At 48.9% G+C, this 26,004-nt stretch overlaps 1 protein-coding gene across 1 annotated transcript; it reads right to left on the reverse strand.

Annotated features, from left to right (window-relative positions):
* Positions 1-631: 631 nt before the first annotated feature.
* On the reverse strand, positions 632-24,667 carry POU2AF1 (POU class 2 homeobox associating factor 1). The gene is made up of 5 exons (XM_057316889.1): positions 24,552-24,667; positions 6,613-6,743; positions 6,078-6,120; positions 5,727-5,992; positions 632-2,763 (listed from the first exon to the last, which is right to left on the reverse strand). The coding sequence occupies exons 1-5, from the start codon at positions 24,565-24,567 to the stop codon at positions 2,449-2,451; spliced, it is 771 nt and encodes a 256-aa protein (XP_057172872.1). The 5' UTR covers positions 24,568-24,667; the 3' UTR covers positions 632-2,448.
* Positions 24,668-26,004: the final 1,337 nt, after the last annotated feature.

Below are 26,004 nucleotides of genomic sequence, written 5' to 3' on the forward strand. Positions count from 1 at the left end.
GGAGTCTGCTTCTCCCTCTGCCTCTGCCCCTCCCCCCCACTTGTGTGTGCATTCTTGCTCTCAAATAATTTTGAAAAGTGGACTTTAAAAAAAGTGGACTATTAAAAAAAGTTATCCCAGTAGAGATGAACAGTGAAGGCAGTGAACTCAGAAGTTGTTAGTAACTCAGAAAATCACAGGAAAAGATCTTTCCGGACTGTTACTCCAAGGACTCATGTTAGAGGGGACTGGTGGGCTTCTTGAATTTCCATTTCATGATGATGACTGGCCCTGAGAGATGGCTTCTGACAGGTGGAAACACCAGTGGTTGAACTTACCTCTGAACACCCAGCATCACGAGACTTTACCCGTGTAACATGAATAATGCCAAGGGCAATAGAGTTAAAAGTTTTCCTTCATTGCCTCAGATCCCTGCTCTCCTGGAGACCCAGCCTCCTGGCCTCACATGTTCCGGCCCCGGGAACTGGCCAGCAGGCGAGTGGGGCCAGTTCCAACTTCCCTTGCCGTAGATCAAGTTGCAAAGTCAACAATACTCGTGTAAGCTCCTGCCTACGCTCACCCTGCCTGACATGGGACTGCAAGCTAAGGGGGATTAATTTGATAAGAAATAAAACACTTCAGCAAAGAAAAATCTGAGCAAATCTTTATTAAAATGTTTCCATCTTAGCAGGAAAACCCAGGAAGAAACCTAGAGAGACGATTACACCCAAGACCTTTTACTTCAAGATAAGGAGAAAAAAAATACTGTATAAATCTTAGCAAATACTTAAAGTACTTTATTTCTATGCTAGTTTTTGCCAACTTAAACTCCCTTGTGGAGATTGCTTCTGCATTGTCTCAAACCCTCAAATAATAAGCTGAAAAATCTTGCATAGTGTTTTCTCTGGGTAACTCAACAGGCCTGAGACCTCGTCTCCTTTGCCTACTCACCGTCACTGTACCAACAAAGATGTAAATTTGGTATTGAAAATTTTAACCTTTTAAATCTAAATATTAAGTCTGAATAAAAACAATTCAAAATATTCGTATTGGGATTTTAGGCAGATTCTGAGAAAGCTGGGTCAAAATAATCCCAAAGCAGGAAAAAATCCAGGGAAAGGCAACTTTCTAGAGTTTTTATTTAAGATGGGAAAGAAAATGTGGCAACGAAGCCATCATTTCTGAGAAAAGTTTGTCACCTCAACATGGATTCCACCAACGAACGTGTCTGCCCGATGCTGATGATGGTGTCAGCGGACAGGTGTGCCGGTCCTCAAAGCACACAGCCGCTGCCAGCAGCTCTGCACCCCCGGCAACAACTGCGCCCAAGCACCTGCCAATCTGAAGCTTCCCCAGAGAAACAGTAAAAATTGAAATGAAACCTAGCGGTACTTCTGGCTGAGGCTCTAGAAGCCTCCAGGAAGGCAGAGCTTCAGAAGGAGGCCTTGGCTCCACAGAACAGCGGCTTACGGAGGTTTTTAAGACCCACTAGAAGCACGTGAGGCAGCACTAAGCGAGGACCCCATCATCCCTGGGCTTCAGTGGGTCTTGGCCCCCGGCAAGCACCACAGAGGGTCTGCACCTGGGAGATGGCAGTCAGACATATTCATGCTCCTGATTACAAGAGCCCAGCTTCCCTCGCAAGCATCCTCAAGCAGAGCAGCAAAACCAGCCATTAAACCAATATTTTTCTTAAGTTTATTCTCCTTCTTAATAAGCCAGTAATCTGGAGCTAAATAGGTCCTCAGCCCCTCCTTCTCTCAGCCCAACCTTTCTTTCAACCCAACCCAACCCAACCCTACCCCCTCCATATACACACATCTCGTTCCCCTCCCTCCTCTGTCCCTTGACCCAGCCCTTGCCCCACTCTGATGTTCCCTTTTCTCTTGGGACCACCTCCCCCACCGCCTCACTGAGCCCCAGGCCTTGAGACTCTGCTGCCTGAGACCGTAAATCTGGCCACACCGAGAACAGCAAACTAAGGAGCAACTGGGGGGACTGACAGCTCAAGGACTCTGGCATTGGGTCGGCCCTTGGAGGGGCGCTGGACACCCCATCCATCTCAACATGACAGAGGGCAGGGCAGGGCATCACTGGCCTGAAGACAGCTCAGCCAGGCTCCTGCTCCAATGGATGAAACGAGGCAGAAATAAAAACACCTGGGTCTTAGGTTTGCAGCACTGGCATCAATATTATCACTAAAATCCCTATAATTCCTTCTCCGAAAGGAACAGAAATGGAAAAACAAATGAGAAAGGATAGAAGGGAGGGAAGGAGGGAGGGAGGAAGGGAAAAGGAAGGAAGGAGGGAAGAGAGGAAGGGAAGGAGGGAAAGTCTATCACTCTAGTTTGGGGTGCCAAGTGTAGTCGTAATATGGCTACTCCAAACAGATGTGAATCCTGTTCCCTGTTTTAAATCCTGTTTTAAATCCCAGTTTCAGGGAACAGGATTCTTAGGCGGGAGCACACCCTAAAAGCCTTCCACGGAGAGCGTGTGGTTGAGCGCGTAGGCATCACCATCCTCTTCCTCCAAGAGCAGCTTGTCAATGGTCAGGGAATTCATGGCTCTCCTGGGGTCTTCCATGTCCTGAAGGACTGGCTCGGGGATGGAGATGGGCAGCTGGACAAACTGGGGCCCGGGCAGGGCTGGGGCCGGAGGCTGGTATTGCAGGGTGGAGGTGGGCAGTGTGGACAGGGGCTGAGGCCATGGGAAATAGGTGAGAGGCGCCTGGTGCTCCGGGCCCTCCAGCTGGGGCCCCACTGTGGGCGCAGCCGCGCTTCTCGTCTGTGATGGGAAAGACACAGGACCAAGCGTTAGCAGCGCTGGGGGACCCACTTGTCCTTGCCCGTCCTTGTCCTCATGGGGATCTCTCCATCCCCCTTTCCTGCTGGCTCCCCCCAGGGACTCTGTCTGCACCTGCTCAGAGTCTCCCCCAAGGGAGAAGCCACACAGACTTCAGCTGGGTCCCTGACTCTATCCCTTATTACTAGCTACAGGTCCTTGCTCATGCTACTTCCTCACGCGTCCGTTTTCTCTTCTGTAGAGAGAGTTACAAATAGAACTGGTGCCATAGGGCTAAACCAATTAGAGATGCTTTTCCAGATATAATTGAATATACATTCCATCCCAATTTCAGAGATATTAAAATGTAGGTGGGAGGAAATGTATGTCTTAAAAATGAGTGAAAATACACCGTGTTAAACAAGACTGTCCCCTGGCATGGTAGCTGTATCCCAAAGGTGGCCACTGTCATGCCTGGACACCGAGACAGTCCTGGCTCCATACCGCAGCTCTGACATCCTGAGGTCCACCTGGGCCAACATAGCTCCACTGCCCTCCCTCCTGCTCTGGGCCAGACCTGGACACTGGGGAGGCACCGCTCTGTTAGTAAACAAGGCTTTCCTTAGAGCTTTCCAGCACCTTCCACGAGCTCATCCTCCTCTGTCTCTGAGCTGGGCCCCCCACGGCTCTCCCAGGGCCATTTTCTCAGGTGCCCTGCAAACAGTGCCCCTCCCCTCTGCAGCAAGCGCACCGCAAACCTGAGGTGAAGCCTGCACAAGACACAGGGCCTGGATCCTCACTATCGTCTACAGCTGAGGAAGCAGGTGGAGGAGGAAGATCTCTGCGTGAAATGATGCGAGCGAGGCCCAGATCTCCCCCTGCTGCCCCTAGCTCCCCCCTCCTATCCCTGTCTGGTTGCCACTGTGTTTTGAGAGTAAACCATTAGAGTCATTTCGGGACGAGCTTATTTCAGTTTCCTGGGAATCTTGTGACAATGTAGATTTTGGCCCAGGAGGTGTGGGGTAGGCCTGGGACTCTGCATGTCCACTCAGGTCAGTGTGGCTGGTCCAGGCACGGTAGTTTGAGTAGCAAGGCTTTAGGGTGTTTTCCTATAGAATGCGAGAGCTAGAAAGGGTCTCCGAGGCCTTCCAGCCTCCCAACAAAGCCTTACTCTTTCCAGTGCTTCAAAAATGCTCATGGAAATCCTCCTTTTTTGAGTCATAAACCCATGCAGGTCACCTGCAATGGCAGGTTTCTTGGCTCAGAGATGGAATTCCATCAACCCAGTGCTACAAAAGGTCTTATCTCCTGCTCATCGGGAGTGCTAACTGGTAGCTCGAAACAGCTTTGATGAGTTCATTTACAAAGTGGCAAAACAAATAAATTATTTCTTAATAAATAGAGTTTGTTTGATACACAGAGCCTTTCAAAGTAGGAGGTGGGGTTAATGAAAGATAAATAATGAAAGAAATCCTTGGGATTGAAATGACTGGAAACAGTTATATCTGGCACCTCCCACCCCCACCCAAGGCTCCTGATATGGAAATGAGTTGCTTGGGAAAGGTGTTGAATTCACTCCTTCCTATCCACCATCATGTAGGCCCCACAGCTGGTTTGCTGGGTAGCCAGGGGGGCATGGGGTAGGAGGGCTTCTGGGGGCCCTTGCCTGGATGGTGATGAAAAGGCAGGTGCGTCAGGATGACGCTAAGCCCCTGAGGGAAATGGTTGGGAGGCAGGGAACCAAAGCAAGCTCCAACATCAATGTGGGCTTTGCAGCTCCTCATGAGGCCCCAGCTCCAGCCCCCGCAGTCTTCCCTGAACTGCAGCTGGATACGGCTATACCCACAGGCCTCTTCTCCTCTGAACACTTGGGGGATTCCCATTCATTTGCTCAAACAGGTGCCATGCACATAAAACTATTTCTCTTGCTTTCTTCATTCCTTTCCCATCTGGCACTTGGAGGCGGCTCTTGGTTAATGTTGTTGGCCAACTTTAATCAACCGTAATAACATTTATGGAGTATTTTCTGTATGCCAGGAACGATGATAAGTCCTCTACACATATCATCCCAATTGATCCTGACATCAGCCCTCTTGTTAGTATTCTCCATTCACAGATGAGGACACCAGGGCTCAGAGAAATTAAGTCACTCAGTCCAGGGTTTCATAGCTTCTAAGTGAAGGGACAATGATTGAGCCCAGGCAACCTGATGCCAGAGGCAGCACTCAGAACATTACCCTGCAGGTGGGTCTGACTTCATTAACAGTAGATTCTGTGGGGTGCCTGGGTGGCTCAGTTCGTTCAGCATCCAACTCTTGGTTTTGGCTCAGGTCATGATCTCAGGGTCGTGAGATCGAGCCCAGCATCAGGCTCCATGCTCAGCAGGGAGTCTGCTTGAGGACTCCCCCTCTCCCTTTCCTCTCCCCCCACTCACATGCTTGCTCTCTATCTCTCTCTCTCTCTCTAAAAATAAGTAAATACATCTTTAAAAAAAATGGTAGTTTTCAGAAAAGTTGTGTCACCTATCGCTTAGCCTTAAGATCACTTGGAAAATCCCGTTGTTAAGTGAACAATCACCTCCCGAGGTATCTGAATAGAAAGAGGACACTGACTCTGGTACAAGACCCCGTGCAGACCCCACCTGATACCCCATTCACTGAAAACTTACTCTTCCAACCAAGACTTGGCGCTTGGGGGCAGCAGGGGAGATCTGGGGCAGAGACGCTGGAGAAAATCCCCAACCCTGAGGAGCCCAGTCTATGACCAGAGAGGTCCTAAGCCTTCTTGTGGGAGCTATTTTAGGTCACTGAGAATATGAGCAGGCCTCCCTGCAGGACAGGGTGGGCTTGGCGACTCCATAATCCTGCAGGTCAGGAGCAGGAATGATCAGGGGTCTGGAAGTCAGCCCGCATTCCAAAGGGTGCCCTTGGCGTGGCTTGGTGCCGCCATGCATTTGCGTGACATACCGTGACGTTAGTGATGAGTGGCTGGGAGGCATAGGTCAGCACAGAGGAGGGCCCCACCACCGTGTAGCTCGGGCACATGGGCTGCACGTACATGTCCGCTGAGTAGGGGCAGCTGACAGCTTCGTGGGACACGTACTCTGTGTAGGGCGTCCATGGGGCCAGGGGTTGGAGGGTGGCTGGGGCAGGCTGGGAGAGCCAGCCGGCACACAGGGCCCCCTCCTCTGTCACCGTGGAAGCAGAGACCTCCATGTCAAGGCAGGAAGGACCTGTGGGAAGAAGAAAATTGCAGAGCTGCCGGTTTCACCCAGATGGCGGTCTGCGGGGCGTCCCCAGGGCTGTGGGAGCTCTTACCCACTGCGGTGTAGGTCGCCAGGGGCTGATGGGGCAGCACCACCTAGAGGGAGAAGGACGACTAGGATCAGTGTTCAGCCAGCTCCAACTGGCCCTCTGCAGAAAACTTGCAGGGCCCCAGGGCAAGCGAGTACAGGGGAGAGTCTTCCTTATGAGAGCAAAACACCCGCCCCACGCCCCACCATCACCACTCATACTTTGGGGGAATTTGTGTTTCCGTTTAGCAAGAACCTTGCGTACTTAGGGAACTGGCATTTTCCCTTCCCATGGGGAGCCCCCAGCTCACGCTGGGATGTGGGAGTCCTCTGCTCCCTCGGGCTGAGCAAGCCAGCATCCCCCTCCTACTTGGGGGGTCACTGACTCGTTCCACCCTGGGTCCGTTCTCCAGCAGCCACACCATGGCCCTGTGTCGCTTTCCGGCCTCAGAGAGCATCCCATAGAGCAAAGAAGTACACTCCCATCCGACCCCGTGGGACACCCCGCCACCCCCCCACACACACGCATACACACACACCGGCCATGATGGCCCCCTCACCGCCGTAGGGGTGACAGCCGCCCCACTGCTGGCGTGGCCACGTTTCCTCCGGAGCAGTTCCTTCACCGGCTCCTTCACGCGGACACCCTGGTACGGCCGTGGTGGGGCCGGGGCTTGTTCTGGAGCTGTGGCTGTGAAAAGCAATGTCACTGGTGCTCATCTCCCTCTCAGCCAAACCCCCACCCCAGGGTGCCCGCTCCCCTCAGTTGTGCCTGAACACGGAGGACCCACGAGACTTCTTGGACAGTTTCCCCCAGTATCGCCCCTCCTCCTGCCCCAAACCTTCTATGGCTCCCTTCCATCCCATTGATTAAGGCCTGCAAACATCATGGACAATGGAAAGTCCTGGGCTGTGCTAGCTCAACCCATTTTCCAACCACTTTGCACACTAAGTGCTACCTACACCCCTACTCTGGCTGGACATAAACCCCAACTTCTCTTTGTGCTCCTTGCATATGTCATGTTGTTGTCTTTACTTGAGATTTCCCACGGTCAGGATTCCTGCTCACGCTGCTCAGCCTCCTGACTCGTCCTGGCTCAAGACTAGTGTAACCCTCCTGGCCGCCCACGGCTGCCCACAGAAGTAGCTTCCTCCTCCAGCCTCTTAGACTGTGTAGTGCTCAGCATAGGGGGCGGTAGAGGCCGGCCTAAGAGCAGGCACTCAGTCCAGGTGGCACAGGCCTCGACATCTGCCCCTGCCACGTTCTAGCTGTGTGATCCTGGCCAAGTTACTAACCCTCTCTGTGCAAGTTCTTATCAAGGGAATGTCATAAGGAGTCGCTGGCCTAGTAAATGAGAAGCCCGGTAGGTGCTCAGTATAAAATCAGGTACAGAGGGAGCATTTAGTAAATTTGCAGTCTGCTATATGATAATTAGTAATCCTTTGGGTATAAATTTCTTATGCCCCTAACTAGCTTATGAACTTGTCAAGGTGAGATATTGTATCTTCTTTCTCTATATCTTCCCAGATAGCATGTTCAGTAGCAAGCTCAGTAAGGTCTTTGTTGATTAATTAGTTGGATGATGATTTGAAATGTGCTGCCCTTCATCTTCCCTTCACCTCTCCCGGACCTTTAGAGTGGGCTGCAGTGAATGGTTCCTGGGTTCTCTGTGGCCCCGAGGACAGGACACATACCCGATGGTGATCCACATACTGGGGACCAGAAGGTGTCCAGCCTTGCTGCTGAGAGAAAGTTCCCTATGCCTTTTGTCATCAAAGCTGGCAGACCAAAGCACTGAGCTGGAACAGGGTACTTCCTGGCCAGGGAGAGCAAGCCAGCAGCAGGCATGGCTGGGCAGTGACAATCTGCCCACCCAGACGGCCCACAGCCTAGGGCCCTGGGCCTTTGGAGGGCAGGCCTGGGTCAGCCAAGAATATGAGTACCAGTGGCCCTGGGGACTCACACAGGGAGTCCATTATCATCCACCGATAAGGGTTCCAGGGACCTGGGCTCTGATTCAAAAGCCTGAAAGCCTGGGTATCTATTAAACCCGGAACCATAGTGCTGCCCTGGCTGAACTTTGCTCAGTAAATACGCAGCTGATAAGAACCCATGCTTGACCCAGCACCAGTCCTCCAGCCATGCTCCAGGCACACGCACAGCCTGGCCTTGAAGCCTAGGAGGCAGAGAGAGGCAGCAGAAAGAGGGGAAGGGGACGTACAGAACCCCAGGGACACATGATGCAGAAGACCCCAGACTCAGATGCATGCAAGGGGGCTTCCTAACCTGGCCAAGTGGCAGAACTAACCAGGAAGGGATTCACAATGCAGATACCCGGACTCCCAGAGAGTTCTGATCCTGGGGGGGGGGGGGGGGGGTTGATGTGGGCCCAGGAATCTATATTTTAAAAGTCCTTCAGATTCTGAACCTCGGGCGGGGTTAGAACCACTGATAGTTCATCCCTGATCTAATACAAGAATCTCCCTCTAACATCCTAATAGGAGATTTATTATCTTCTTTTTAATTTCCTCCATCATAACAAGGGATCTCTATTGGTATTCATTCATTCTTTCCAATATCCCGGGGCACTGAGAACACATTACTGAACAACACAGCTGTGGGCCCTGCCCACATGCATCTTGCATCTGGCGGGAGACACAGCAATGGAACAGGTCCGACTTGTGAAATTGAGGCCAAAACTGGAGTGTGAAGCAGAGAGATCCAGCCCAGTGCCAGTGCCCCGGGACTGCCTGTGAGCCGGTATTCCTATAAGCAGCTTTAACAATGGACTTGAGAGCCAAAAGTACCTGTATTCAAATCGGGGCTGTTGCTCACTGGTGGAAAAGTCTCAGGTGATTTTGTAACACCCCTGGGCCTCACTAATTCATGTCTCCCACAGTGGTTGTGAGGATTCACTGTAGTAATACACGGGATACCCTCAAAGCCACGTCCACCTATGGTCCCTGTTCTTTTCCTTCCCCTCCCCCGCCCACTTCCGCCTTCCTCTGGGGACCTACAACGTCAGGAAGCTCTCCTCCCCGCTTGACCTGCCACATGGTAACAAGCACCATTTTTCCTTGCATTGTCTTCTGATGAAACTCGCCATCATAATCCAGCAACGGCCTTCTCATCGACACAGCAAGGATCCTAAGGGTACGTGCCTGGTAGGGTAAATGCTTAACGCAGAGCTTGCCCTGAGGAAGCGTTAAGTAAATGCGAGCTAATATTATCATTCGTGTTAGTAGCAGGATCCTTTTCCAGCATCTGAAGACAGATACCAGGTCTCCTGTAGAGTCTTATGAACATCCCATCCTTCCAGCTATTCCTTAATCCCTCCTTGTAACCTTCCTTCTGGGAGCCTCACCCCTGCACAGGTTCCATGTGCCATTTCCCATCATGATCGATGATGCCCAGCGTTGGCCCTGGAGCCCAGGTGGGGCCTGACGGGGCAGAGAACAGGGCCACCTGCCCTCCCACACTCTGCTCACTCATTCTCAGTCACCCACAGCCACATGGGCTTTGTTCACACCCATATCACTCAAGCTATGCATGTCTGCGATTGGGTTTCCTGCTATTCTGAGGCACAGAGTACTGCCTGAGGCATTATGCACTGGAGAGAAACTCAGGGGACAGGGTTATTTGGGGGTCTGAGCACTGTGGTCACACTCCTAATTCAGCTGGGGGACAAGAAAGGCTCACTCCCACAGGCCGGCAACTCAGACCAGCTCAAAGACAGGTACCAGGCTAACCCCCTCTAATTTGCATGTACACTTCTGGGGAAGGGCCCACAGGACTCCTGAGCCCTCTCCCTCCCAGGAAGTGGACACATCGAACACTTGGCTGCAAAGGGGCCAGCTGGGCATTTCCAGGATCTTGACAAGTGACAGCTTCCTGCCTCCTGTTGTTTTCGAATCAATGAACAAAGAGGGCTTGGGGGAGGTGCTGTGAGCAGAGGGTATCAGCCACTGATGTCTGGACTTCCTTAGAACCCACAGTGTCAACAGGTGTGCCCGGCACAACGACCATATGGAGAGCAGTTTCTAAGTCCCCACCTCTTCCTATTGCAGTCACAAAACTCCCACAGCTCTCAAGGATCCTGCCTAACCACCTATGAGTCCACAACCAGCTGCCAGGGAGTCCTGCAACTGGCCGCAAGTGTGCAGGCATGAGCGACGGTGCTTCCGACAGTGTCTTTGCAAAGTGGCCGTGACACATCGGAATCAGAGGCCTCAGGACGATCCGCAAAGGAGCCCAATGGCCAAGTGTGTTTGCAAAGCCAAAACTTGCAGTTGGTGCCTTTCACACCGACCTTTGGGAAGCAACTATAAACGTTGCTAATTCTGCAGTAAACACTGCACTCCCTACCGCCACCAGCATGAGAAATGAAACCACAGATAGAAATTTGGAATAGGAAAAGAGGTTTGTCTGAAATCATGATTGCTTTGCCTTGGAGTTTCTGGATCCCTGAACTAAGCTAGCTTTAAAACAACTAAACTAGAATATTTGAAAGAAAAATTTTAAGATTCTTAAAATAAGAGACAAAATAAAACAGAAGGTCAAAATGCTAATACACAAGTAGAAAGGATGAAAGTCCAGTGTCCCAGAGCAGAGCTGACCAGAGATTTTAACAATCCCCTCATCAAATTGCAGCTCCAGGTAGCATGTCCTCAAAGCCTGAAGCTTGCTCACCATTTATCTCGAGGTTTGAAGGCCCATTAAGTCTCCTGGGAGCATCCACTGTCCGCCACTGAGAGAAGTCTTCCTGCCTAAACATGAGCCTCGCTAGGAATCTCCTTTTTCAGGGTGAGAAGTTCAGCCATGTTACCATCCCACACTGGAAGTCAGTCACCAGTGGAGTTTGGGGAAAAAAACAAAAAACAAGCTCATTTACAGAAAAACCTATAAATTTGGCCCCAGTGAGGTCTTCCCTTTTCCAAAATGAGCGACGAAAAAATCTGAAAGTATAAAAAGTCAGCAGAAGACATTTCAGTTCCCCCTGCCACACACCCAGACATGCTCCACATCACAAAAATAAGAGTCCTACAGCTGTTGTTCCTCCGGAGAGCACAGAGCATGACAGACCGAGCCAATTGGTCACTTTAGGCAGTGCTCTGGCTGCTTGTGCCTGTTTGCACCGAGCTGAGGGAACATATGGATTCTACTGATTTAAATAAACATGGCCCTCCAGTTCCTTGAAGAAGGACAATAAATATCACCAAGTACATACGCAAAATTTTCAGCACTTGTTTATTTAATGACCCCATGCAAACCACATTCACACCACAGTGAGCAAGCTACTTGGCTAAGGAGGTAGGTCCCTCCTAATGACTCCTAGTGGAGCCAACAGCCAGGCATTTATCACCGTAACTTCTCCAGGCAGCTTTCAGAGAACTTCTTCAGATGGGTGTTCCTAGAACAGCCTCCAAGATCCTCTTGAAAGAAGACTCTTCTCTAAGCTACTGTCCTGGTACAGATTTCCCATAAGCCACCAGGGCCAGGCAGTAAGTTGAACACCAGTTAGGATTGCTGCTCTAAAGGCTAGTTGGGATTCAGGGTATGCCTACATTTCTATCATCAGGGAACCAGGAAGAGGCACCCATCCCACCCATCTTGACAATCTAGCTCACTGCTTTCCATTTATGACTGACTGGTGTGGCCTGCAGCCACAGAAGGCCATTTTGAAAGATAAAACCTTCCTAGCCCAGAAGGACACATGGCACACTATTGATCCCTCCAAGTAACCACAGTAAATATTATTCTCTTTTGCTGCTGAAACATCAGTATTTTTTTTTTTAAATCCACTCTAAGGAGAAAAACAAATAATTTTCTCTTTACTTGTGGCAAAACCAAAACCAAATAATTGAACAATAGAAATTCAAGCCTAAGGCTAACAAACTTGTCCTAGCTTCTAACTGAAAACAAAGTCATAAAAGTTGCTGACACTTTTCACTTTAATGTAAAGAAGCTTGTTTGTGTTCTCGGCCCAAGGTAGTTGAGGGCTCCTGGGAAAGTTTAGCTCAGGTCGGCTAAAGGATTATCCACATCCTTCACTGAAACACTAATGTGAATGTTCATCTTCTGCTGAAGATCTGAGTCAAAGTTTTCAAATTTGTTCTTTCCATTCATGGACAATGGCTGATTTTTTTCCAAACAGGAAGAAAGAACTTGGGCTTTGGCCAAAGACTGGACTTGACACGCTACAGAAAGCCTCTCCCGCCCAATTTACACTAGATTGCAGTTTACTTTTTTTTTTTAATGGAGGCCAACAAAGAGATTTCATATGCATGTAAATGCGGGCTTTCCATTCACTAATGTTTGAACTGAAAGGGCTCTGTAGCCACCAAGTATCACCACGTCACTCATATATTCTAGCAATCTGGATAACATGCAGGGTAGAGTGGAAAAAGATAGATGGACAAAAAAGTGCCTTTAAATGTGTTCAGAAGAATGGTGCCTGGGTGACTCAGTCAGTTAAGCGTCTGACTCTTGGTTTTGGCTCAGGTCATGATCTCATGGGTCCTGAGATGGAGCTCCTGGGACATCTCCATGCTCAGCGGGAAGCCTGCTTGAAGATTCTCTCCCTCTGCTCCTCCCCCCACTTGTGCAAGCACACTCTTTCCCTCGCTAATAAATAAATCTTAAAAAAAAAATAAAGGTGTTCAGAAGATATGGGAAAGTGGAACCTCAACGGAATTACAATCTGATGTTGCTTGTAAGGCTGCTGGGGCAGCTGGGGCAGCTGAAAAGGAGTAAAAGCCATAGCGTCTTGAAATGTAGGCTGGGATGTCTCCATCAGGAGAGCTCCAAGATGGCGGGTGATCCCAGACTCTCTGGTCTGATCAGAGAAGAGAAGGGGAAAGTAGTGATATTTGCCCTCTTGGTCCCCATTCTAAGAGGCATATTCCCATCAGCCCCACAGAGCTCAGTGATCAACCATCACTTGATCGATCATCATTTAAATAGAACCCTCAAGTGATCTACCATGATCCCAGGAGGTCACTGTGAAAGGATAGAGAAGAGCCACAGAGCTGAGTGGGCCAACCTGAGAAAGAAGAGCCAGGGGAGGATCCTAAAGTACATCTGGGTTGACCACAGAGGCTTGTTCAGTCTTAGAACCACAGAGCCCCAGAGCAAAGGGGTCTAGGAGCCAAGTGATCCCTGTTTAAGGGAAGCCCCGGACAGCCTGGAATGGACACCCAGGGTGATGACACACTCCTCCCAGATTATGTTAGGCTTTAAGGAGAGAGCCAGTTTACCTGTCGCCCGCTCTCATCCGCCAAGTTCCTGCCTGAGGCGTTCCCACTCCATAGCCTCAGGATTACCTGGATTATCCTGAAAGTTCTGGAGGTCCCACTCCATGACCTTGCGTGAGATCAGCTAAAAGGCCACTAGTGCCAGTGCCTTCAGACTGTCTTCACAGGCACTGCTGCCAAGACATCCTTCCCCCAGGGGCTCTCGGTGCATTCCACACCATGTGTCCACCTCCCTCCAAACCTTCTGCAGAACAAGCAGAGTGCACAAGGCCCTTGGATTCCTCTCTCTACTCCCAGAGACAGTGTCAGGGTTCTGCCTTTTCTTCGTGAAGACTCAGGCGCGTTGAATGCATGCCTGCCAAAGGTCTCTGTGTTTCCTGGTCACGACCTTAACCCCCAGGAACTCAGAAATCACCACGCTCACCTTTGCATGATTTTCTGTGACTCACACAGCCCTGACACAAATGATTTCATCTGAAGCCTTGCCACGACTTCTGAAATAGGCAGGGGAGGTCTTCACCCTCCTTTTCACTGATGAAGAACACGATGCGCAGAGACATTAAGTGGCTTGTCCAAGTCCTCACTTGTAAATAGCTGCGTCATCAGCTAAACCCAAGACCTCTGATTCCAAGCTCAGTCCATTTCTGCCTCACTGCCTGCCTGCCCCCTTGCGTGAGCAAGTCCATTTATTTCTCTGGGTAACCCCCAGAGGTCAGTCACCAAATGTTCCCTGCCCCATTCTGACCCTCATTTCTTCATGTCAGAGCCTGGGCTTGGACCACCCTGATCCAATCTCCCTTGACCACCAATTTCCCCAAGAAATAGTATTTCCCATCTGAGAGAGGAATAAGAAGTCCATGAGAAGGTTACCAGCAGTCTGCTCACATGAGTGACGAGAACTGAGAGACCTGAACAATTTCCCGCAAAGTTTTATTTTTGGTATTTTCGACTGAAATGACAGTGGATAGGTCCACCTGAGAAACCAGCTGCATCTGCCCGTCTCTTACAGAAACTGGGGTCACCGGAGCAGAAAGGGCTCCCATCTGAGATACACTGAGTCCCAGAGTAGGGGACAAGACCAAGAGAGCCCTGGCAGAGCATGCCCTGAACAAATACTTGCTAAGCAGAGTAAACCAGGTCCCTGCCATTGTGGAGCTCACCATCTAGTCAAGTGGGGTGGACATCAATTACACAAATGCATCAGCAGACCTAGAATCACAAAGTGTGGCAGAGCTGCGTCCTGGCTGGTTGGGCTGGTTTCCACCTCCACTTGATGCAGTAGGACTCACATGAGCAGCGAGCAGGGGTCCCCAGTCTGCAGGGGTATGTAAAGAGGAGAACGCGAGAGGCGTAGTGGTTCCACCTTCGATGCAGGGAGTCTGGTCTGGGGTGAGGCTCAGCCTACACCATGAATGTGAGTCTTGCCCAACACAGACAAAGTAGTCCCAGATGTTCAGGGTTCATCCCCAGCCTCAGGACCCTAGATGAACCCCAAAGACGTTTCACCAACTGGTCCTTTCCTCTCTTGGCTGATCAGCCCACTAGAGGAAGACCAACCCTAGGAACTCCAATTCCAAGATGGAAATCAGCTGGCTCCAGAGGTTCCGCACTGTCTCACATCTAACTTCTTGAGGCTCATATCTGTAGGCGCTTTTGAGTCAGGCTACAACTGTTCTCCGTGAAGTAAGAACCCACCTCCATCTAAGGGTGGACTTACTTCCACTGGGAAGGGAAGAAGCATCTAATGGAACCCTAAAATCCTTGGCACTGAGAAGTGGTATGATGTTGTTTGGGACTCAAACAGACCTAGTTTGGAAAGCCTACTATGTAGCTTATCGTGTGTGATCCTTGGCAATTCACTTAACATGTATGTGCCTCAGTTTCCCTATTTGCTAAATGAGAGTAATGGTATCCACTTCATGGGATTATCATGAGGATTGTTTGAAATTAACACATTTAAGCACCTAGGACATAACAGGTGTTCAACAAATGGCTGTTTCTCCTGTGATCTCAGCCTATCACTCATCAGAGAAGTAGCTAGGCCTGGTGTTGTGATTCTAACTTGCCCTTGTCCTGCTATATCCTGGTACTGAGTGTTTCTATCCTCAACACACCCAGAGCCTTCTGCTGCCAGCAAGGCCTATCTCAACCTGCCTTCATTGTGCTCTTAGAAGTCATGCCTCAGGTACCTGGGCCTGGTGTCCTCAAGCAGCAGGACAGCCATGTTTAGGAGACAGGGGGCCCATGATGCTGCAGAGAGCCTGGTCGAAGATCTCACTTGCAGACAGAACAAGCCTGGACAGGAGACATCGAAATCCTAGCATCAGCCTCCTGCAACGATACCATGAGCTGAGCAGAAGGACTTCTTTCCTCAGAAGCCAGCAGAGGAGCGGGTCTGTGGCAGAGTGAAATGTTTAAAGGACAACTCCAGGCAGGAGCACCTAGAGATTTTTGAGAGGCAGACAGAGTAAGATGGCATGCCTTTGTCTTGACCTCAGATGTAGCCCCTCAAGGAACTTCTGTGTATCTCCCAAAGGACAGGGCCAGGGCCATGACTGAGGCCATAGTCATGATACTTCTCCAAAGGGCTAGAAACCTAGGAGCACATATCCCACATGGGATGGAAACATGGCAACATACACAGGAAGACTCTTTGGCAGTCCGGGAGGGAAGTTTTATCGACTATTAGAAAGGCAAAATTCTGGCGGAAATATTGGGCATTGCTTTTGCTTTATCGAGAGCAACAGGGATCAGAATGGGGAAAGAGAGGGACTACACTAAGAGCACGAGACCATATTGGGGGTGAGCCAACCCAAGGTGCCCATCCAAATTCCATAGCAAGCTAGCACCAGAGTGAAGAGATTGAGCGGAGGAAACAGAATATCTTTCTTTGTGAGATTAAGACCCAGAACCTGAATCTAGAATTACCAGTCTGAGAACAGGAGAAACCTACAGTCAGGCAGCTGGAGGAGAAGAAATGCAGTTGTTTGTTCCTTGATTTAAACTATCTAGTTTGGGATTTTCCACACCAAAGAGATTCTTGTTGAAGAAATCAACTTTTCCTGACCAGTTCCTTGGAGGAAGGACTCTCCAGACCCAGCACCAGCTACACATTGGGGGTCGGGTCTAAGTGCTCCAGCCCCAAGGCTTGTGGCGACCCAGGGCATAGACCACGTGAGTGAAGTCAGCCCTCCTAATTGGTTCATGATGTGAGACGTAACTGCCAGTCAAGATGAGCTTTTTTGCCAAGTCTCTGATGTACTAACTAATGGTCTCAGGATGTGGGGACATTTCCTTGTGAAGGGCCCTGAAGCAGTTGTTAGAAGAGCAAGCCTGGGAAACGAGTCACCAGTTGAGTCTTTGAGGAACATACCCCTGCTTTGTTCACAAGACACCGACATAGACTGAAAACATGACCTTCACAGCTTCAAAGCTTTGTGGAGCCCAATACAACATGCTTCACAGTGACTCACTTTGCTCTAGGAGTGTGGGCTTTACCCCAGAAGCATTTAAACCGAGGACCTGTGAGCAGCTATCAGGGATCTGGCTGAAGGAGTGAGAATTGTTCCAGGTCACGGTTGTCAAGAAGTGATCTGAAAGTCCTGGAATACAGTGGAGACCCTGTAGTTACCAACAAAGGGAAGGAAGCAGGGGAGTCTGGGTGTGAATGAGCAATCAGAGCTTCAGTATCCCCCCAGAACTGCTCCATTTTTATTTTTGTATTGGAGTTGTACTGTAGGTTTGGTTTGAATAAAGACATTTGTGCCAAAAAATATTGTAAACACCTAGACATCCTTGGATTTTCTTCCCAATCCTCATATGTTATATCCTAATATGCCTCTTCGTCTCCCCAGATCTAAGCAAGAAGTCTAACTATCATTTATCCTTGAGGATCTATACCCAATGCCATATGCTTCAGGACACCCTGATTCTGTCTCCCCCCACCCCCCCCGCTGAAGACAATTTATGACAGTGCTTGATTTTTCTACTAAGAATAATTCCATTATTGAGTGGATGCATGCATGCATGGGACAACAAAGGGTTTGTTGATTTTCCTTCTATGCCTTTCTTTCCTGAATCAGTGTTGCCTTCATCCAGCACTAAAACTTGCTCCTGCTTTGAACTCACTCTCCTCCCTTTTTTTCTCCTTTTTCTATCTCTCCGGCATTTCGCAGTCCTGGAAAGTGATAACAATCTTTGTACACTTCCTATCTTCCAGTTAAATTTATGAGTCTTTCTAGAGGATTAAAAAGTAATTCAGCTTTTCTTAAGTGTGGTCAAATCCTTTTTGGTCCCAACACCTGGTCTGAGAATGACTCTGGTTTATAATTCTTTGGCTGCCTGCTCTTCCCAGAAAGTGATACTCATGAAACCATTACTAAGAAAGGCAGCACATTGCTGTTTCAGTTTTCGGTATCATTTGTGCTATTTCTTGCAAAATTCAAGGGTCAGTCTCCTGACAGCTAGATTATAAACACCTCAGCCCAATCTTGTGAATTAGAAGAAAACAAACACAGTTTGTCAGTCAGTACGAGCCTGCTGCCTTATGAGGCGTGGAAGAAAATGGTGGCCCGAGTTCCAAGTTTGGTCACAGAATGGCCATCTTAGCCATCAGCCTTAGCCCTGATCACTAACCCACCACAAGCTGCAAGACTGGAAATGTACGCCCTGCCGTTTCACAAGAAATGCAGAACTCAGAGGCGACAGAAATTACTATCTATAATTAGTGGCATAAGTTTTATTCTCAGAGGTAGAGTGAGAGAGAGCGGGAAAATAAGAATAGTAACTAATATTTATTATTGAGCGTTGGCTTAATGCGAAGCACGGTAGTAAACACCTACCACAGCCCCATGAAGCAAAGAGGTAAAAACTGTGGTCCCGTTAGATGCTTTAGGAAGTGGCAGCAGAGTGAGGCAGAAGGGCTTGCCGGGACCGTGCAACCAGTGAGGCATTAAATCTAGGATTCAAACTCAGATCTGCCTGCCCCAGAGGCTAAGCTTTAAACCACTAATGGCATAGAAAGAACAGAGACACCACTCTCTAATTCCAAATAAACCCCGCTCTCTATATGTTGCTTTCCACGCCACATCACACACGTGCACACACATGCACACATGCGTGAAGGGATAGCCTGACTCTTCCAAAGTCTAGACAGTTCAAAATGAAAGGAGCACCACGGAGGCAGAAGCCTTGGGTCCCAGCTCAGGCTGCCACACAGGGCTCTTGATTCATGCTGCCCAGAAAACAGAGAGGCTGGGTTTGGGGGCAGACGATTCTAAGTGGCTGTCTCCCCTTCGAGCCGTCCGGTTGCAGCCGAGAAATCTGCAGAGAGCCCAGTGGAGGAGGTATAGCTGCATAGACCTTATTCCTCGCAGTAAGTCAGATGAAACACGCATCAAACTGAGTCCGTGACATCGGCGCAGTAATCCGCCAGCCGGCCGCTTCATTTTTGCCATTGGGTTTCCACTCCTTTGCCTGACGTGGAAGGCCTGTGCCTTCACCCAGAGCACCCTCCCACGCCCTGTGGGTGAGCCAAGGCCCACGGCGGAGACACGGGACAGCTTCGTAAGACAATATTCAGGCTGACTTACTAACCTAATCTTCAAGCTTCAGTCTTCCCGTCTATGACATGGAGCTTAACCCAGAACCTGCCTCCTGGAGTTTCTATGAGGATTAAATGAGATAATCCATCCAAAGGGTGGCAAAGACTGGCCACTGCGGCACCCCACATCGGCCCTCTCCCTCCTTACTAACAACCCCCACGTTATGGGGGGGGGGAGTCATGTACCAGCTAGACAGTGACATGATCCTCCCTTGCAGATCGGCACAGCGGGCAGACGTCCGTAGTGGTGGTGGGGGCAGCAGGAAGGCATGATCTTTTTGCTGTTCTTTTCTCTTCTTCCTTGTCTAAAACACAGATGAGGTGGCTGGAGCTAAAGTAGCAGCTATGAAACAGCTTTGAGGACAAAAGCCACATGCCTAGGACAGCCAACCAGAAAACAGAAGTAACGGGAGCCGTTGCTGGCCCTGCACTCTGTAGACAGTCTTGCATGGCTTACTGCAGACTTTGATGCGAGAGAACGTACACCACTGTCTTATTTAAATCCAGCTTGTTTCGGGTCTCTTCACTAGCAACCAAATGCAATTAAACTGATGCAACAGATCGGTTGGTACAGCGCAGGGCGCTGAGTAAGTACTCAGGCCCCAGGGCTGGTACGTGTTCCTATGGAGAGGACGGAACGTGTTGGGCGCCGGGTGAATTGTCCAAAGGTAAATTAGAAGCCCTTCCCTGCAACCTCCGGGTCACTAGTTCTCAGCTTGGCCTCACATTCAAATTGTCTGGGAAGATTTGAAAATCTAATGCCCAGGGCAATTTAATGAGAACCTCTGGGTTGGGACCTGGACATTAATATTTCTTAAATTTCCCAGAGCCTTCCAACATGTCGCCAAGGTTGAAAAGCACTGCTCTGTGCTGATGGAGGAATGCCTTCTGTTAGATTAAAGACTTGTGTTTGAAACATGGATTTATTTGGTATAAGCCCTCGTGAAAGCTCAGCAATTATAGCTGGAAAAGAACTTGGATCAAGTTTAATCTCCCTGCCTCTTAGCCACGTAAAGGCAATTCCCGTTTTACAGCTGGGATGCTTGAGACCCAGAGTGTTTAGGCGGCTTGCCCAAAGCCCCACACCTAATAACCTGTAGATTGGAAAGTCAACTCCACATCCTGCCTGCAAGAACAATGCTTTGTCCATAGTATCACACAATCAGGACAAGAAGATTCCAGGAAAGGCCTCTCCATCCCTGGCAGACCCATTCTTATCAAACAATTGTTCTACAAAAAAGAAAAAACTAGAACATCGATAAGTATTTCATAACCGGGAAACGTATGCGGATAATCAATCAGCCAACTTTGGTTTGGTTGGATCAAAGTCAGAAATTGGTGGACATCTTCATTAGTAGGAAAATAAACTTCTTTAGAAAGAAGTCAGAGGGGGGAAAGAACCTGATACCTTTATTTTGTACTGGGAAGGTTTAAAAGCAAAAATTTACAGAACTTCTAAGTGAATTAAATGTCCAGATTTTTAGCTAATTAAGTGTAGACAACTTTGGTTCTTTTCATTCCTCACCACAGAACAGATCTGCAGATGTGAACTGGAAGAGAGATTTCCAAACCTCTGGCTTGCAAACTTTCTGGGTATAGAGAAAAACAAAGTTGGCATTTTTCTTTAGTAAATACAGGGAGAAGGAAGTAAAGTGTCCACCTTGAAAATTATTGCTCTTTCACCAACTAATCTGTGTGCTTGGTAGATGTTTGTCCCTTATTTCACTTCCTTCTGTGCTAGTGAATTTGTGTCTGTCCTTTAGACCCTACGTGTCCTTATCAACAAGAACCACTGAATCAATACATAAACTTGGTGCGAAGTAAAGGTGCTTATTAAGTGGACAAAGGTGGTAACACACAACAGAAACGCTAGAGGTACTTGACAGACCTAAATTACTTCTTGTTATAAGTTTGCCTGAGTTTCTGCAAGTGATAGGGTTTCAAATATTACAGGGTTATTACAGGTTTTCCTTATGTTTAACCAAATTTTTGGCTTCCCTACAAAAATTGGCTATTTAGTGAAACCCTGAAATAAAGCCAGAGTTCTATGTGAATGAGAATTTTGAGACCCTAATTTACCTGTCTGGGAACCTCAGCTCTGTTGAAATTGTCTGAAAGCAAAGGCACATCCATGCTGTAATAGTTTAATCATAACTATTTCCTGTTCCTATCCTGCCTCCCTGCACACTGGGGCCATGTCTACGGGACATCAAGACAAGCAGCCAATTCAAAGAAAGTCAGCCTGCCTTTCATTATCATGTAAATCTTTCCCTTACACAAATAACAACAATAAAAAGCAGTCATGTGATTCATTCATTTTCTAACAAATGGTGTTGAGTTTATTGTACACAGTTCCATAGCTGTTAAGGAAGAAGTCAATCAAATCAGATTTTGGCTTTATGCAAATCATTCAATCAATTGACTGCAAGTTTTATCTCCCACTGGTTTTGGCATTGTGTGACCCCAGGATGCAGAGAAACCTACGGAAATGAGCATGTAAAGTATGACCCAAATCATTTAGTCCAGAGGTCAGCGAACTTTTTCTATGCAGGACCAGATAGTAAATATTTTTGGCTTTGTAGGCCATGTATATAGTCTCATGGCACCTACTCAACGCTTCTGTTGTAGCAAAAACAGACCCGGGCGACATGTGAACAAAGAGATATGGCCATGTTCCAATAAAATTTTATTTCCAAGAATGGGGGTTGGGGCCAATTTGGCACTCAGACCGTGGTCTGCAGACCCCTGATTTACACCCTTGGAAAACGATTTGAAAGATCCTCTCACTAAGGAATATTTTGATCATGCCTTTTTAACTATTCTGATCAAAGTGTGGAAATGGATAGACAGGAAGGAATTTAGAGGAACCCTGATCCCTCCAGATGGGCACAGGGGAGGTGCCACGGGATGGAAGGTGCTCCCTCACCGCTATCCGGACACTTGATGACACTACCCACGCTCCCTACTTTCGCTCCGACTAAAACCTCGTAAGGCAAGCATTAAAACCCCCATTTTGCAGATTTTTCAGAATCTGCGAAGGTCGAATTACTAAGTCGCAGAGCCAGCTTTCAAACCCGGACCTGCCTCACTCGATCGCACCGGCCGTTTCTGCCGCGCTGTGACCAGCTGGCCTGAACAAGGCCTCTTGTTGGAGTGGCTGTGGATTCACATCCGCGTGGGGCCTGCAGCACCAAGTCCAGGACCCAGAAGGAGAATCTGCTGGCCGAGTGACTCCTTTATCTAACTGGCCAGTCAAGCAAAGCTCAGAACCGTGAGTGGTACTCACAGATTTCCACTTCTGTGCGCCAGCGGTTCTGAGCTGATCCGAACCAAAGTCAGTGTGCACATTTGGTCCACCGACAGGGATCATGGGCCAGGTAGGGAGGAGGCAGCATTTACAGAGTGGATGTTTTCTTAACCCTTTCCAGAACACCATAGTACAGTCATTTCAGATCATGGCCCGAGGGTGTTTTCTGAAAAAAGAAAGTGCCTTTTCAGCACTCTTGGTGTCTGATTTCAAACTCTGCCCTTCCATCAGGTGATTCTAAGTGGGCTGACAATGCTGCCCTGTTTTTACTCGTTCCCCACAGGGTCTAGGCACCCAGGTCCCCTCGTTGCCCCTGGACAAAGGTTCTACTCAGATCCCGGGTAAGGGGATGGGTCCAGTGCCCAGGGCCTTTCCTAAATTCCTTTAAGGTGCCAAAGGATAATTAAAGAGAATTTTGACTGTGTGCACCTGATCATGTGGAACCGTTCACCCAGTTATTCCACAGACGAGCTTACAATGTGGTCTCCCTAAGGATGGAATTTTATTAGACCTGACTGACGTCCAGAGTGTGAGCAGGAAACATGCCTCCAGCATCTCCTTTGGGGAAAAAAAAACTGCTAATCTCTTAAGAGGAATTAAGGAAGAATATAGTGCACAACCAAGAGTGGGGAATACGGTAGCTCACAAAGGGAAGAGAGCCACCCGTATCTCAGGCATTGAAGCAAAACCGAAGCAACCAACACCACTTCAGTGGCGCCCCAGCTTACCACGGGAAGGGTAGCTCTGAGGAATGGCTATTATTTTTACCCCATTTTACATATGACAAACCTAAAGATTTAAAAAATTAAAAATAATGAACAATTTTTAAAAAAAGGAAAGTGATTTGCTCTGAATAGGTAGGAACCAAGGCAAAAGTTCCTCAAGAGCTCACATAAAACCCACCAATTCAGCCCAAGTGTAAGGGCAGACGACACTCAGCAGCGTCCAGTAAACACAGCCGTGCCCACCTGCCTTCAGCCACATTGCGCTCCCTGGGGCAGGCTGCTTCTCCTCTACCCTTCAGGTAGCCCTGCGCCCCACCCATATTAGCATATCTCTAATTCTCTTGGAAGGATTCCATAGCTCCCAAGCCCAAATTAAAGTCATCTCTTTTTGTTAAAAAAAAAAAAAAAATTGCATCTGGCCAGTATCAAACAATGAGACTTCACAATCGGAGAAATTTTGAAATCACTCCTCCAAATTATATATTAACAAGCTCAATCCCAGAGAATTTACACAAGAAATAAAGGAAACAATGAGTTGGTGATAAAGTGACTGTAAGTTATGTTTTAATCGGTGAAAGCATATTTTCAGAACTTTAAGGCCTCCAAGAGAATATCTTTTTGTAAAATAAACAAACACTCCCCAATTTATCTTTTCCTGTAAATCTAGATTCTCTTATATTAAGTTTGCTTGAAGCAGGGTGTACATAAATTCATTAAAAGGCGTTTTAAAGACGTAAGCTCCTTTGAAAAGACAGAGCGATTTTTTGGTGATATTTCTTTCTTGAGGAAGTACAGGACTGAGCCCCAAAAAGGTTCAACTCCCATGAGGCTGTCGAGTTGATTCTGTTATTTCAAGAAAGGAATGTTGTAGACACTCTCTGTATGATTTCAATTATTAATAACATGAGTCTCTGTTTGATCCCACATAATGGAAAATAAAGTTCACAGTTGTTCCATCCAACCCCAGGGATAAACATGAAGGTTAAAGATAAACCCGCTGCCCCCTTGCACGGGGGCACACGAGCCTTGCCACAGAGCGCGAAGAAGAATGACAAGAGGCAGGGCCGGGAGCGAGTGAAGACATGCCTGCCAAAGCCAGGTTTCCACATTGTCCCAGGGCACTCACAGAAACAAGTCATGCCTTCAGCAGAAACCAAAGTAACTCAGAGAGAAACAGGCCCAAGGACTGGAACCATAAGGTCAAGAGCAGCTGTTTATGAAAAATAAAGCCAGTCATGTAAAGGACTCCACGGCTTTCCCCCGTCGGCCCCAAACCAATGTCACATTTGGCTTTTCGTGGGGTGAATCATGAACTGGCCTTTCCTCACCACGGTGATTCATGCCTCGCAGCGGAGGCACGATGAGCTGTCCCACCTTGGAACACTAGTTCGTTCCCCTCCCGCCTGGAAAATTAGCATCACCTCTGACAGGTTGGTTTCTCCACCGGGCTCCATCGCCCACCTCACCCCTGCGTTCTCCCCGGGCTGGGGACCCAGACCCCTGTTGCCTCCATCACGACCACATCCTCTCTGAGAAGTCCCAGGCTCACTGGTGAGCTCCGGTGCCTACCTGTGCTGACACGGCTCTGACAGCCACGGCCAAACCACTTACGTTTTTGCCAGAGCATGGCCTGTGACAGGATGTTGCCTTTTCTCTTTGAAGCAGACAGTTTGGCTTCTTGAATGTGAGACCTGGGTGTGCTCTCCTCCAGTGTAGCCGCTGCTCGCTCAGAGGCTGTTTCCTCAGCTTTTTAAAGGCCCGAGTTCCCGCTGCGCGGGGGCACCGCGTCATCACATCCTCCCACCCCAGGCACGGGTGCACTCTCTCTTCAGCAAGGCTGCCTGTCACCCCACTGTGTGCGCCCTCGGAGGCCCCCCGGCTGTAGGCCGCTTGACTCACGGAGCCAGCCAGCTGGATCTGAACAACGACACAGCACAGAAGGCCGTGGTCATCCAGATGCAGCCCCAGAGTGCAGTGTGATGCACGTGGGGAGGGTGAACACGTCCGTGGACGTGAGTCGTGCGAGCACGCGTGTCAAGTCTTGGACCCCTCCACACCCACGATGAGCCCAAAAGACCCCTGGAAACTCTGGGTTTTCTATGGTGCCTATTCAGGCTTCTATACCACAGGCATGTCAGCAGGACCCAGTCCGCCATGGGCCCTGCTCAACGGGAAATGCAATTCCCAGGGGTCACTGGTTCTCAACACAGAAGGAAACACCTGTAGTTTCTTCAAGCCTCACTAAACAACCTCTTCATTCTTTTAATACTGGTTTTCTGTTTATTCCATTTTGAAACACAATAGCCCCTCCCTTGCCCCCTAGCCACTACCAAAATGGCAAGGCTTAATCATGCTTAAATATGGGGGACACTGGTTCCAATGGTCCATACACCCATGGAGAAAGAGGCCAACTCTCTCAGGGAAGAGAGAAGACACCCATGCTATTTAACGATACAATATGAAGAGGGCCTCCTTCCTACTACCCACCCACCTGCTAGCATGAAGCTTCTCAAAGGAAAAGTAGTGAGGCTCACCACCTCATAGCATATGGGGATTAGGCCACTGACTCCCTCCCAGTATGGAAGCTTCCTGCCACTGTGTATCCTAATCCACATGCTCAGGCCCCAGGGACCCAATCATTTGACCCCCTGACTACGGCTCCCTAGCCCAGGCCCCCTTGCTGCTCTGTCCCCCACACTGCTTCAGAGCCATCTGACACAGCTCTGTCCACTGGAAACCAAGGGACATCCATCCAACCTGGCTCAGTCATAGGAGGGGTGGGTTCCCAGTGAAGTTGTGCCACTCACTGGCTGTGTCCTCTTCACCAAGTCACGTAACTCTAAGTCTCTGTTTCCTTGTTTATAAAATGAAGAAGCAGTTCTCTGAATGTCTCATGGGGTTCTCAGGAGGATATGTGACCTCACTGTTCCTGCCTCACATTGTTCTGAATTTTGTCCTATTTCTCCAAGTTCCATGAAATTAAGAACTTTTCCTTATTTATCTTGGTCTCTCCTCCCGGCCTAGCATAATAATTTCCATGAAACCATCATAATAACAACTACTT

The sequence above is a fragment of the Ursus arctos genome, unplaced genomic scaffold (assembly GCF_023065955.2).
Source record: "Ursus arctos isolate Adak ecotype North America unplaced genomic scaffold, UrsArc2.0 scaffold_22, whole genome shotgun sequence".
Taxonomy (NCBI): Eukaryota; Metazoa; Chordata; class Mammalia; order Carnivora; family Ursidae; genus Ursus; species Ursus arctos.

Bases quoted from the DNA above. Each gene is read 5' to 3' on its own strand.
- POU2AF1 (XM_057316889.1), bottom strand. The intron at 6,121-6,612 runs GTGAGGGGGCCA...TTCTCCCTCTAG, and splicing joins CGGCTGTCACCCCTACGGCG to GTGGTGCTGCCCCATCAGCC. The intron at 5,993-6,077 runs GTAAGAGCTCCC...TTCTTCCCACAG, and splicing joins GGCGACCTACACCGCAGTGG to GTCCTTCCTGCCTTGACATG.